General features: G+C 37.8%; 1 protein-coding gene across 2 annotated transcripts in view; it reads left to right on the forward strand.

Moving 5' to 3' along the window:
* Positions 1-14,030, forward strand: part of CEP112 (centrosomal protein 112kDa) — a 587,957-nt gene that overhangs the window by 85,799 nt on the left and 488,128 nt on the right. The window contains exons 7-8 of one of the 2 annotated variants that reach the window (XM_011992146.1): positions 1,032-1,079; positions 1,330-1,407. The exons of the other annotated variant lie outside the window; for it this stretch is intronic. Coding sequence (XP_011847536.1) covers positions 1,032-1,079; positions 1,330-1,407 — 126 coding nt within the window. The remainder of the gene's footprint in view (positions 1-1,031; positions 1,080-1,329; positions 1,408-14,030) is intronic. 2 annotated transcript variants of the gene reach the window in all.

Consider the following 14,030-nt stretch of genomic DNA (forward strand, 5'->3'; position numbering starts at 1 on the left):
GTACTCCTTCTGTTCAAAGAGAGAGATGTGGAGACATACTGATAAACACTGAAAGTATTACATAAGGGCTATGAGAGAGTGGGCATGGGATACTTTAGGAGCTGATAAGAAGGTGGAATCAGGTACAGGTTACTCCTTTCTCTCCTCGTGTTTCTTCCTTCTTTCCGAAGAAATATTCATTGGGTGCTGAGTTGGGTGTTAGGGATAGAGTGGTGAACAGGGCAGTCATGGTCTCTGCTTTCAGAGTCCACACTGTTTCGAAACAGGGAGATGCCAGATTTTAAAAGGAAACCAGCATCCAGGGTTACTACTGGAGTGGTAGGAACTAAGTTTCCTGGGGGAGATGATTTTTAAACTGTGAGTCTTGAGTAAGTTAACCATGTGTAGAAGTTGGGGGAATGATCTTATAGGCTGCAAAAACTCAGACATGGGAGACAGTATAGTGCTTTTAAGGTAAAACAAATTGTCTGGTGTCCTGGGAATGTGGAGTATGGTGGAGACAGATGAATCTGAAAGGGAGATTTAGGGAGAGTCATAAAGGAATTTTGTGTTCTCTTTGCTATTGGAAAGGTATGTTTAAGGATTCATATACCAAATACATCTGGGAGTGCAGTGATTAAATTGAGACTCTAAGAACAAATAGGTACGTGCTTATAGGGTTTGGAGGGCTGGGCAGAGAAATTCAGAGGTGGACAGGCATGAGAACATCTGCCATGTTCTGGTAATATAAGTCATTGTGGATCCTGGGAGCATAAAATGTGAGGTGAAGGGTAATGGAAGATGAGAGTGGGCAGTTAGGCAGTGAGAGGATCATGTAGGTTCATTTTGGCATGCAAAGGAGTTTATGTTTTATATTTTATTTGTAGGGAACCACTAAAAATGTATCATACAATACCCATTCTAAAAATGAATTAAATATTAAGAAATCTAGAAAATGTTTCATACGGCAACTTAATTCTATATTTTATTAAATAATAATTAAAGCTGCAAAATTAATAAATCCTTATTTTGTTTTATTTTTAAATTTTCAGATAGAAAATCCTCGATACCTGAGACAGAAGCCTATCCCAGTTTCTCTGGTATGTGGGAAATCCATTGGACATTTTCTAGGGGCAGGTATTTTAAAATAAAATAATCACCAAGTTATTTATAGAAAATAATGCAGATCTACATTAGGAAAGATAATTGAATTTTATCACTTGGAAGTGATTTTTTCCTGCAATGTTAGTACTATTTTGGTATGGGCCACAGGCAATTTAGGAGTTTTCTTTGGGATTAAGGATAAACCAGATCTCAAAACGTATTAAATAACTCCTGTTCATTCAGCAGATGACACCGAAATTCAGCCTGAGAAAATCCAGCAGTTTCCATGATGATCATTTTCTCTCTCGAATACGTGAGAAAGAGGTAGGATTGAGATATTGCTGATAAACCCAATTGATAATATAGTTTTAGTATTTTATATAATCTAGGTTTTCAGGTTTTAGTTAAAATAATGGTATATTCTAGGAAGAGGTTGCATTTGAAACAAATATGAAATGTGATGCATGGTAGGCAGGGTTTGTCTTTCTGTTTTGTCTTTTGTTTTTTGTTTTTTTCTAGAGATAGTCTCTCTTTTGCCCGGCTGGAGTGCAGTGGTACAATCAGAGCTCACTGGGATCAAGCAGTCCTCCCGTTTCAGCCTCCTGAGTAGCCAGGACTATAGCTGTGCCACCACGTCCAGCTAATTAAATTTTTTTTTGGTAGAGATGGGATCTTACTGTTTTTCCCAGGCTGGTCTCGAGCTGTTGGCCTCAGGCGATCCTGCTGCCTTGACTTCTCAAAGCATTAGGATTACAGGCATGAGCCACCACACCTGGACAAAATTGTATGTGTACAACGTGATGTTTTGAAATATGTACACATTGTCAAATGGCTAAATTAAGCTTGATACATGAATTACCTCACAGACTTATGATTTTTTTTTAGTAATGAGAATACTTAAAATGTACTCTCATAGTGATTTTTGAAATACAATCCATTGTTACTAACTAAAGTTGCTATGCTGTACAATAGATCTCTAGAACTGATCTCTCTCATCTAACTTAAATTTTGTATCCTTTGACCAGTATCTCCCAACTCCACTCCTTGTTGCCTGGCCTCATAACCACCATTTTTCTACTTTTGTGAGTTCACGTTTTTTGGAATCCACATATAAGTGTGATCATGTGGTATTTGCCTTTCTGTGCCTGGCTTATTTCACTTAACATAGTGTTCTCTAGGTTCATCCATGTTGTACTAAATGACAAGATTTCCTTCTTTTTGAAAACTGAATAACATTTCATTGTGTATGTGTGTGTATGTGTGTGTGTATATATCACATTTTCTTCATTTATTTGTTGATGGACACTTTATATTGATTGTATATCTTGGCTATTGCTGCAATGAACATTGGGATGCAGATAGCTCTTCAATATACCGATTTCATTTTCTTTGGATTTATGCCTAATAGTGAGATTGCTGGATCATATATTTCTATTTTTAATTTTTCAAGGAACCTTCATGTTGTTTTTCTATAATAGCTGCACTGATTTACATTACTGCTAACACTGGGCAAGGGTTCTCTTTTCTCCACATCCCCTCTAATACTGATCTTTTTTCTTTTTGGGCTGCTGGGGCGCCAATATCCAATTCCTAGCCAGGAACCTTAGTCTGTAGGAGCTGGTCTGGCTGTTTTTGTTGATAGCCCTTCTAATAGGTGTGACGTGATATCTCAATATTGTTTTAATCAGCATTTCTCTGATGATTAGGAATGTTGGGCAGTTTTTCATATATCTGGTGGCTATTTGCATGTCTTCTTTTGAGAAATGTCTCTTCAGATGCTTTGCCCATTTTAAAATCAGGTTGTTAGTGTTCTTACCATTGAGTTGTTTGAGTTCCATATGTATTTTGGATATTAACCCCTTATTCAATATAGGGCTTGCAAATATTTTTCTCATTGTGTAGGCTGTCTTTTTACTCTGTTGATTGTTTACATCTTTTTATATTGTATAGAAAGAAATTATTGTGGCTACGATATTTAAACAATATATTATCTTCATACTAAAGATATAAGTCATTTTCACAACATTATATTATTAGAGTACTCTGTATTTGACTGTTTACTTACTGTTACTGGTGAGTTTTATCCTTTTATGTGTATTTTTTTGTTATTCATTAGTGTTGTCTTCTTTAAGCATCAAGATTTCACTTGAGCATTTTTGTAAGACAAGTCTAGTGGTCATGAACTCCCTAAGGCTTTTTTGTGTCTTGGTACATTTTTATCTTTTCTTTATTTCTCAAAGACTGCTTTGCCACTCACAATATTCTTGGTTGGCAGTTATTGTCTTTCAGTACTTGGAATATGTCATCTTACTCTTTTCTGGCCTGTAAGATTTCCCCCATGAAATCCACTGCTACTCTTATTGGAAGTCTCTTGTATATAACTTGCTTTTCTCTTGATATTTTCAGAATCCTCCATTTGTTCTTTATATTTGACAGTTTGATTGTAGCATGCCTTGGTATAGTCTTGCTTGAATTAAATCTGATTGTAGACTTTTGACCTTTTTGTACCAGGATATATATATATATCTTTCCCTCAATTTGGAAAGTTTTTAGCTATTATTTCTTTAAATAAACTTTCTACACCTTTGTCTCTTTTTTTCTTCTTTAGCTCCTATGACTTGAATATTTGTTCTTTTGATCCTATCCCATATGTCCCGTAAACTTTCTTCATTCCTTTCCAGTCTTCTTCCTATTTCTTCTCTGACTGCGTATTTTCTAATAACCTGTATATTTGAGTTTACAGAATTTTTTTGTTTTGCTTGATCAATTTGGTTGTGAATGCTTTCTGTTATAGTTTTCATTCATTTTTCAGCTCCAGAATTTGATTTTTAAAAAAATTTCTCTGTTAAATTTCTCATTTTGTACACTTACTGTTTTTCTGATTTCATTAAATTATTTCTCTGTATTTTCTTGAAGCTGACTGAGCTTCCTTAAAACCATTAGTGTGAATTATTTGTCAGGCAGTTTATATATTTTCATTTCTTTGGGGTCAGCTATTGGGAGATTATTTTCTTTTGCTGGGGTATGTCTCCTTGTTTTTTTATGTTGCTTGTTGCTTTATGTTGGTGTCTGCACATTTGAAGAAGTAGGAAATTACTATAGTCTTTGTAGACTGGCTTCATTTGAGAAAGCCAGTCACTATTCAGCCTGTCCAGAGATTCTGGGCAGGCTGTTTGGCCTATTGGTAGGCTCTCTCCTACAATCCTTAGGCAGAGTCAGAAAGTGGGTTGGCCTGGTAGCTTGGTCCTCATGTTTGAGCTTGGAGCCTGGATCCACTGGGTAGATGTGTTGTTTTGGTCCATGGGAGTGAGCTTGGAGTCTGGGTTTGCATGGTAAGCCTGAAATCTGTATCCACTAGGGCTAGCCTGAAACCTGGATCCACAAGGGCTGACCTGGTTCTAGGGTGGGTTTAAGCCAGAATCTGCAGGGGCCAGACAGGTTCTGGGATGGGCCTGGTTCTTTGGTTCACTGGGACAGACCTGGGGCCTGAGTGTGCAGGGGTGGGCCTGGGTCATGATTCTGTAGGGATGGACCTGGAATCTTAGTTTCTGAGGGCTGGCTTGGCACCAGAGTTTATTGGGATGAGCCTGGACCCTGGGTCTGTTAGTCAGGCCTGGACCCTGAGTCTCCCGGAATATGGGACCACAGGGGTTAATATGGATATTGGGGTCCCAGCGGCCAGCCTGGGATCTGGGCCAGAGGTGTTGACTGGGAGGTTGGGTGGGTCTAAAGCATGGGATTGTGTTGGCTGACTTGGCTCTGAATCCTGGGTTATGCTTGGAGCCTGGGGCCAGATGGGCTGGCCTGTCATTGGATATGTCTGGAACCTATATTCACATGGGCCAGCATGGAGGCTGAGTCTGTGGGTGCTGGCCTGATGACTAGGGATTCTGGGGGCTCGCCTGGTTCCTGGGTAGGCCTGAAACCTGAAGTTGTCGGGCCAGCGTTGTGCTGTGAATAGTCTGGAGCACAAGGTCGCTGGGCCCTCCTGGCAATGTGGTGAGTCCAGAGACTGAGACTGCTGGGCTGGCTTTGGAACCTGGGACTGTGGGATCTTGCATTGTGCCAAGTTAAGCCTAGAGGTTCAGTCTATGGGTACCGGCGTGGAGTCTTGGGTCTTGGGAGCTGACCTGGAGCCTGGGGCTACAGAGGCTAGCCAGGAACCTTAGTCTTTAGGGGCTGGTCTGGCTCTGGGGTGGAGCTGAAGCTTAGGCTGCTGGGGTCAGTCTAGCACTAGGGTTGGTTTGGATGCTGTGGCTGCTGGGATCAGCATGGGGTGGGGTGGACCCAGGGACTAAATTTACTGGGCCAGTCTGGAACCTGGGGCTGTGAGATTTTCCTTGTACCAGGGTGGATTTGCAGGGTCAGTCCTGGGGTATTGGCTGGGAGTCTAGGGCTGAAGAGTCCTGCCTGGTCCTGCGTTTTACTGGGACTGACCTGGCATTGGGGTCTGAGTTAAGTCTAGTGCTCACCTTTCTTTCCTCCTCCCAAGTGGAGGGTCTCTCCAGGCTTTACTGTCTGGAGTTGGGGGAGGGGTGATGTGAGTATTTTAAAATCTGCAACCTCGGACTGCAGAGTAAAACTGTCCTTTCTACATTCTGTGTTATGTCTTTTCCTATTTTGTGCTATATTTCACCTTGTTTGCTTAGCTCTTATGAAGGTATTTTTGTGCATGTTTGTGTTCAAATTGATTTTTCTGTGGAGGGACAAGGGCTTGAAAGTCCTAGTCTGCCATCTTGCTGACATCAGACTCAGGGTTTTCTTTCATGTGTAATCTTGGTGTTAAAAAAACTGTTGTAATAAAAGCAAATGACATTTTAAAAAGCAAATTTGGGAGTAATATTTCTTATACTCAGACATACCTTCCTTTGAGCTCTTGTTTTGAATTTCTTTTTCTAAAAATTGTCATTCATTAATTATAAAAATCATTTTGAGTCATTCCCAACTATTTTCCCTTTTAATTATATTTTGTATTAATTCTTACTATTGAGGCTGCTTACCATCAAATAATTAAACGAACTGAAAGGAAGTGGTCACTTGAAAATTTTGTTGATGACAACTTGGGGCAGGAGTCAGCATACCAATGCCACCCACATATGTTTTCAAAGAAAAAACATTTGAAGCTATCATGCATTGCATCAGAAATTCATTTTTAAATGTGTTTGACTTCATTTTTCCTAAATCCTTATGTTTTTGTTTTTCTTTTGGGCATAGTATTAAAGTATTTGAGGCATCATTGAGAAGTTTGCATTTAATCATAAACTTATTCCATATATTAAAATATATTCACTGTACATTTTTCTAAAATAATCCTTTGTGCAATTACATAATTGTTTCTGACCTATTTTGATGAAGTTTTTTAATCATATTTTTCTCCATTGTACAATATTTAAAAGTATCTGCTGATTTGCCCCTGTGTAAAAACTATGTTAGTTTCATCTATCTTTTAAATTAGCATGTCTGATTATAAAAGAAAGTATATAGATTTTTATTAAAGACACTTTGGGAAATAGAGACATATGTAAGGAGGGAAATAAAATCACTTATAGAATCAACACCTAGAAATAAAAAATACTGGTAATATATTCTATGTTTTTTTCTTCTTTTCTCTATGTGTTCTATAAGCATATATTTTTCTTTAGAAAATTGGTATGGCCAGGCATGGTGGTTCACGCCTGTAATCCCAGCACTTTAGGAGGCCGAGGCGGGCGGCTCACCAGGTCCGGAAATCGAGACCATCCTGGCTAACACGGTGAAACCCCGTCTCTACTAAAAAAATACAAAAAATTACTCGAGCTTGGTGGCGGGCGCCTGTAGTCCCAGCTACTCGGGAGGCTGAGGCAGGAGAATGGCGTGAACCTGGGAGGCGGAGCTTGCAGGGAGCTGAGATCGCTCCACTGCACTCTAGCCTGGGCGACAGAGCGAGACTCCGTCTCAGAAAAAAGTAAAATCTTATGTCTACTTGTTTAAATCCCTTTTATTCAACATTCAATTGTCGGTATGAGGATGAATGCTCTTCTGTTTTGAAGTTTGTTAGAGCCTTACATGTCCCTATAAAACAACTCTTGTGCATGTTCTCATCTAAAAATGTCTTTATTGTTGCTGGGTAATATTTTTAAAACCATAAATAGTATTCTTTTAAGTGAGTCAACTTTATTTAAAATTAAATATTAGCTCTCAAGTATTTAATCATCACTTTCTCAACTCATTCTTCAGAGATAATTATTGCTGAAAATTTAATGTGTATTCTCTTTAAAATTCCTAGGATTACTTCATTCTTAAGTAAAATATGGACCATTTCATTGCTTTTTTTTGAGACTGAGTCTCACTCTGTCACCCAGGCTGAAGTACAGTGGCATAATTTCAGCTCACTGTAACCTCCGCCTCCCAGATTCAAGTGATTCTCCTTCCTCAGCCTGCTGAGTAGCTGGGATTACAGGTGTGCGCCACCATGCCTGGCTATTTTTTGTATTTTTAGTAGAGACGCGGTTTCACCATGTTCCTCAGGCTAGTCTCAAGCTCCTGACCTTATGATCCGCCTGCCTCGGCCTCCCAAAGTGTTGGGATTATAGGCGTGAGCCACCGTGCCTGGCCTATTTCATTGCTTTTTGACTGACATATATATTCTGATGAGTTTTTTCCATATCAGAAATATCACCCCATTCTTATTCATAATTGCATAAATTTTATTTTACTGATATGTCACATTTTATTAAGCTATTGATGCATATAGGCCGTTTAGAGTATTCTTCTATAACAAATGGTATTTCAAGAATACCCCTGTCCATATCTTTGTGTATTATGTATCTTTTCTTGCAGAATAAATTATGTGAAATGGAATAGCTCAGTCATAGGGTGGCACATTTACATTTTAGATTGACATTGACAAGTTGTCCTTAAAATAAGGTTATGTCTGCGTAGGGCTGCAGGCATGGGAGTGCATGGAGTGTTGGCTAGTGGATATAGAGTTTCTTTTCAGGGTGATTAAAATGTTCTAAAATTAGATTGTGCTAATGGTTGTATAACTCTCTGATATATTAAAAACCTTTGATTTGTATTGTTTAAATGTTTGAATTTTATGATGTATAAATTATATTTCAATAGAACTGTTAAAAAGGGTTATGTCTATTTAAGTAAACATTAATGGTACAGAGAGTCTCTTTTTCCATTTTGTTATCAATGCTGGAGAAATTTGCATGTTAAAGTATCACTTCTTTTTTATATGTCTTTCAAGTATTTTTCTCTGTAAATGTCTTTTGATTTGTGCTACTTTTTAGTGTAGAGAAGGTTTCTTCTATTTTTAACTTTTTAAAATTAATTTTGAATTTTTGTGAGTACATAGTAGGTGTATATATTTGTGGGTTACATGAGATATTTTGATACAGGCCTGCGATGCATAATAATCACATCAGGATAAATGGGGTATCCATCATCTGAGGCATTTATCCTTTGTGTTACAAACAATCTATACTCGTTTAGTTATTTTAAAATGTACAATTAAATTATTTTTTGACTATAGTCACCTTATTGTTCCAGCAAATTATAGGTCTTCTTCATTCTTTCTACTTTTTATACCCATTAACCATCCCAATTCCCCCGCTACCTTCCCACCATGCTTCCCAGCCCTTAATAACCACCATTCTATTCTCTACCTCCATGAGTTCAATTGTTTTTAATTTTTAGCTTCCACAAATAAATGAGAACATACGAAGTTTGTCTTTCTGTGCTTGGCTTATTTCACTGAATATAGTGACTTCCAGTTCTATCCACGTTGTTGCAAATGACAGGACCTCATTCTTTTTAATGGCTAAGTAGTACTCCATTGTGTATGTGTACCACATTTTCCTTATCCATTCATCTGCTGATGGATACTTAGCTTGCTTCTAAATCTTCACTATTGTTATTAGTGCTGCAATAAACATGGGAGTGCAAATATCTCTTCAATATACTGATTTTCTTTTTTTAGAGTATATACCTTGGAGTGGGATTGGTGGATTGGTAGTTCTATTTTTATTTTCTTTTGAGGAACCTCCAAACTGTTTTTCATTGTGGTTGTATTAATTTACATTCCCACCAACCCAGTGTGCAAGGGTTCTCTTTTCCACGTCATTGCCAGCATTTGTTATTACTTATCTTTTGGATAAAAGGCATTTTAACTGGACTGAAATGATATCTCATGGTAGTTTTGATTTGCATGAGAAGTTTTCTTTTAAATAGTTGCATCTGTCAGCCTTTTCTCTAGGCTTCTGGTTTTTGTATTATGCTTAGAAAAGCCTTTCACCTTCCAACATAACAAAAAATACCTCTTTTTTTGGTCTATTTAAAAATTTTATTTTTCTATTTAAATATTAGATCTCTTTTAGAGGTTTTGCTGTAAATGCTGATAATAATCTTTGTTGGTCAGTTCTTTTTTTTGTTTTGTTTTGTTTTGTTTTTGGAGATGGAGTCTCGCTCAGTCGCCCAGGCTGGAGTGTAGAGTGCAGTGGCGCGATCTCGGCTTGCTGCAACCTCCGCCTCCCAGGTTCAAGCAATTCTCCTCCCTTAGACTCCTGAGTAGCTGGGATTGCAGCTGCTCGCTGCCACGCCCTGCTTTTTTTTTGTATTTTTAGTAGAGATGGATTTTCACTGTGTTGCCCAGGCTGGTTTCAAACTCCTGAGCTCAGGCAATTTGCCTGCCTTGGCCTCCCAAAGTGCTAGGATTACAGGCATGAGTCACCACGCCTGACCTCATTAGTCAGTTCTTAATGGTATAAAATAAAAATTTAGGAGTTTGAAATACTTATATTAAAGGATCCAGTAAGTCTGGAGATAATTAATTGATACCAATGTTGTACAGATTGTAGAGTTCATCTGTGTCATTGTATTAGTCCATTCTCATGCTGCTAATAAAGACATACCCAAGACCAGGTAATTTATAATGAAAAAGAGGTTTAATGGACTCATAGTTCCATATGGCTGGGAGGCCTCACAATCATGGCAAAAGGCAAAAGAGGAGCAAAGGCACATCTTACATGGTGGTAGGTGAGAGAGCATGTGCAGGAAAACTGCCCTTTATAAAACCATTAGATCTCATGAGACTTACTATCATGAGAACAGCATGAGGAAAATCTGACCTGATGATTCAATTGCCTCTCACTGGGTCCCTCCCATGACACATGGGAATGATGGTAGCTACAACTCAAGATGATATTTGGGTGAGGACACAGCCAAACCATATCAGTCATGAAGCATTTATTAAAGTATTTAATTTTGTTGAAGTTTTAGAGAGTCTTAAAATATTTAACTAGCCTTTAGAAATGGAGCTATTTAATAAACTACAACTTCCATTTTAGATTCATAATTGTTCAGAAGATACCTTAGATATTACATGAATAAAATATGTAAAATTACTAATTGAATTAATGCAATTATTTAACCTAATTTACTAATTAATATTAATTTAATATTACTATTAATATCAAATTTTATTGGAGTTAAAGAATTATAGTGGTTTGTTTTGGTGGCTACAGATACACATATAAAAATTTTTTTTTTTTGAGACAGAGTCTTGCTCTGTCACCCAGGAATACAATGGCGCAGTCTTGGCTCATTGCAACCTCTGTCTCCTGGGTTCAAGTGATTCCTGTTCCTCAGCCTCCCAAGTAGCTAGGATTACAGGCACACGCCACCACGTCCGGCTAATTTTTGTATTTTTAGTAGACATAGGTTTTGCCATGTTGGCCAGGCTGGTCTTGAACTCCTGGCCTGAGGTGATCCACCGCCTCAGCATCCCAAAGTGCTAGGATTACAGGCATGAGCCGCCGCACCTGACCCACATATTAAATATTTTAAGATATTCTTAAAAATTTTTGATTTATTTTGGACATATTTCTCATATGTTATGGGAAAACATATGTTCAGTGACAGTGATCCTTTATTTTAACTTTAGCCTATCACTCACAAACATACTTGGACTTGCTTGCCTTTGTAATTGCTAACACATTTTCTCTGATATCGACATCACAGAATTGTGTGACAGTGAGCATCATCAAGCAGTGGATCTTTCTTTCTTTCTTTCTTTCTTTCTTTCTTTCTTTAGTAATCTGAAAAAAGACTTTTTGACATTATGACATTTGGAAAAGTGTTTTCACTGGAAATGAAAGAAGAGACAACACAACAAGAAGAGGTCAATTTTCAGAGCAACTGTCAGTTTTCAGAGAACAGTTGGTAGAAATTGCTCCTTTGGTAAAAGGCAAAGGATTTATACAATCTGAAGAGAAACCAGAGTATAAAATTCCTCTTTTTGTGAAATAAAACAGAAAATTTCCTTTGAACTTTCTTTTCACCCATATTGAATGTTTCCATCTATTGCCTAAAAAGAGATGTTGCTTCTTTCTTACATGTCAAGTAGGCCTTTTTTTTTTTTTTTCCCTGAGATGGAGTCTCACTCTGTTGCCCAGGCTGGAGTACAGTGGCACGATCTTGTCTCACCACAACCTCCGCCTCCTGGGTCCATGCCAGTCTCCTGCCTCAGCATCCCGAGTAGCTGGGACTACAGACGCTTGCCACCATGCCCAGCTAATTTTTGTATTTTTAGTAGAGACTAGGTTTCACCATGTTGGCTAGGCTGGTCTTGAACTCCTGACCTTGTGATCCGCCTGCCTCGGCCTCCCAGAGTGCTGGGATTACAGGCGTGAGCCACCGTGCTTGGAATTAGGCCTTTTTTTTTTGTATATGAGTCTGTTAGTCAAATGTATATTTTAAATAACTCTAGGATAAAGAAAGCCACAGTTACTAACATAATAAATGAGAGAACAGGTATAGATTTCTTATGAAACATAGCATTCAGATATGCATAATGTCACATAATTTGATAAATAGTTGTACAAAGGAATGCCATTGTAAATGCCACCCAGGCAAGAATTAGGTAATTGCCAATATCCTAAGAAGCCTCCTGTCTGACCATTTGTAATCATACTATCTTTCCTAGAAGTAGCCACTATTCTGATTTTTCTGATGATAATTTTCACCTATTTGTTTTTTTAATATTGATTTTAGCATTAATACCTGCATCTTTGAAAATTGAAATATTTTTATTTTACCAGATTTTGAACTTTGTATGAAGAAAACTAAACTTTTTGTTTATTTTTATTTTTTATTTTATTTTATTTTTTCTTTTATTATACTTTAAATTCTGGGGTACATGTGCAGAACATGCAGGTTTGTTACATAGGTATACACGTGCCATGGTGGTTTGCTGTACTCATCAGCCCATCATCTACATTAGGTGTTTCTCCTAATGCTATCCCTCCCCTAGCCCCCACCCCCTGACACGCCCCGGTGTGTGATGTTCCTCCCCCTGTGTCCATGTGTTCTCATTGTTCAACTCCCACTTATGAATAAGAACATGCAGTGTTTGGTTTTCTGTTCTTGTGTTAGTTTGCTGAGAATGATGGTTTCTAGCTTCATCCATGTCCCTGCAAAGGACATGAATTTATCCTTTTTTATGGCTGCATAGTTTTCCATGGTGTATATGTGCCACATTTTCTTTATCCAGTCTATCATTGATGGGCATTTGGGTTGGTTCTAAGTCTTTGCTATTGTGAACAGTGCTGCAATAAACGTATGTGTTCGTATGTCTTTATAGTAGAATGATTTATAATCCTTTGGGCATATACCCAGTAATGGGAATGCTGGGTCAAATAGTATTTCAGGTTCTAGATCCTTGAGTAATCGCCACACTGTCTTCCTTAATGGTTGAACTAATTTACACTTCCACCAACAGTGTAAAAGTGTTCCTATTTCTCCACATCCTCCCAGCATCTGTTCTTTTCTGACTTTTTAATGATTGCCATTATAACTGGTGTGAGGTTGTGTCTCTCTGTGGTTTTGATTTGCATTTCTCTAATGACCAGTGACGTTGAGCTTTTCTTCATATGTTTGTTGGCTATATAAGTGTCTTCTTTTGAGAAGTGTCTGTTCATATCCTTCGCCCACTTTTTGATGGGGTCATTTGTGTTTTTTCTTGTAAATTTGTAAAATTGTTCCTTGTGGATTCTGGATATTAGCCCTTTGTCAGATGGATAGATTGCAAAAATTTTCTGCTATTCTGTAGGTGCCTGTTCACTCTGATGATAGTTTCTTTTACTGGGCAGAAGCTCTTTAGTTTAATTAGATCCCATTTGTAAATTTTGGCTTTTGTTTCTATTGCTTTTGGTATTTTAGTCATGAAGTCTTTGCCCATGCCTATGTCTTGAGTGGTATTGCCTAGGTTTTCTTCTAGGATTTTTATGGTTTTCAGTCTTACATTTAAGTCTTTAATCCATCTTGAGTTAATTTTTGTATGAGGTGTAAGGAAGGGGTCCAGTTTCATTTTTCTGCATATGGCTAGCCAGTTTCCCCAACACCATGTATTAAATAGGGAATCCTTTCCCCATTGTTTGTTTTTTTGGGGGGGGTTTGTCAAAGATCAGATGGTTGTAGATGTGTGGGGTTATTTCTGAGGCCTCTGTTCTGTTCCATTGGTCTGTCTACCTGTTTCGGTACCAGTAACATGCTATTCTGGTTACTAGCCTTGTAGTATAGTTTGAAGTCAGGTAGCATGATGCCTCCAGCTTTGTTCTTTTTGCTTAGGATTGTCTTGGCTATACGGGCTCTTTTTTGGTTCCATGTGAAATTTAAAGTAGTTTTTTTCTAATTCTGTGAAAAAAAGTCAATGGTAGCTTGATGGGGATAGCATTGAATCTATAAATTACTTTGGGCAGTATGGCTATTTTCATGATATTGATTCTTTCTATCCATGAGCTTGGAATGTTTTTTCATTCTGTTTGTGTCCACAGAGAACTAAACTTTTGATATTCTTTTATGTCTTGCTTCTTTTGCTCAATAGTATGTTAGAGGCATTCATCCATATTGTGCCATATAATTGTAATAGGTTTGTTTGCACTGTTTTCTGTTTAATGAATATC

This window comes from Mandrillus leucophaeus, unplaced genomic scaffold (assembly GCF_000951045.1).
Source record: "Mandrillus leucophaeus isolate KB7577 unplaced genomic scaffold, Mleu.le_1.0 Scaffold404, whole genome shotgun sequence".
Classification (NCBI taxonomy): Eukaryota; Metazoa; Chordata; class Mammalia; order Primates; family Cercopithecidae; genus Mandrillus; species Mandrillus leucophaeus.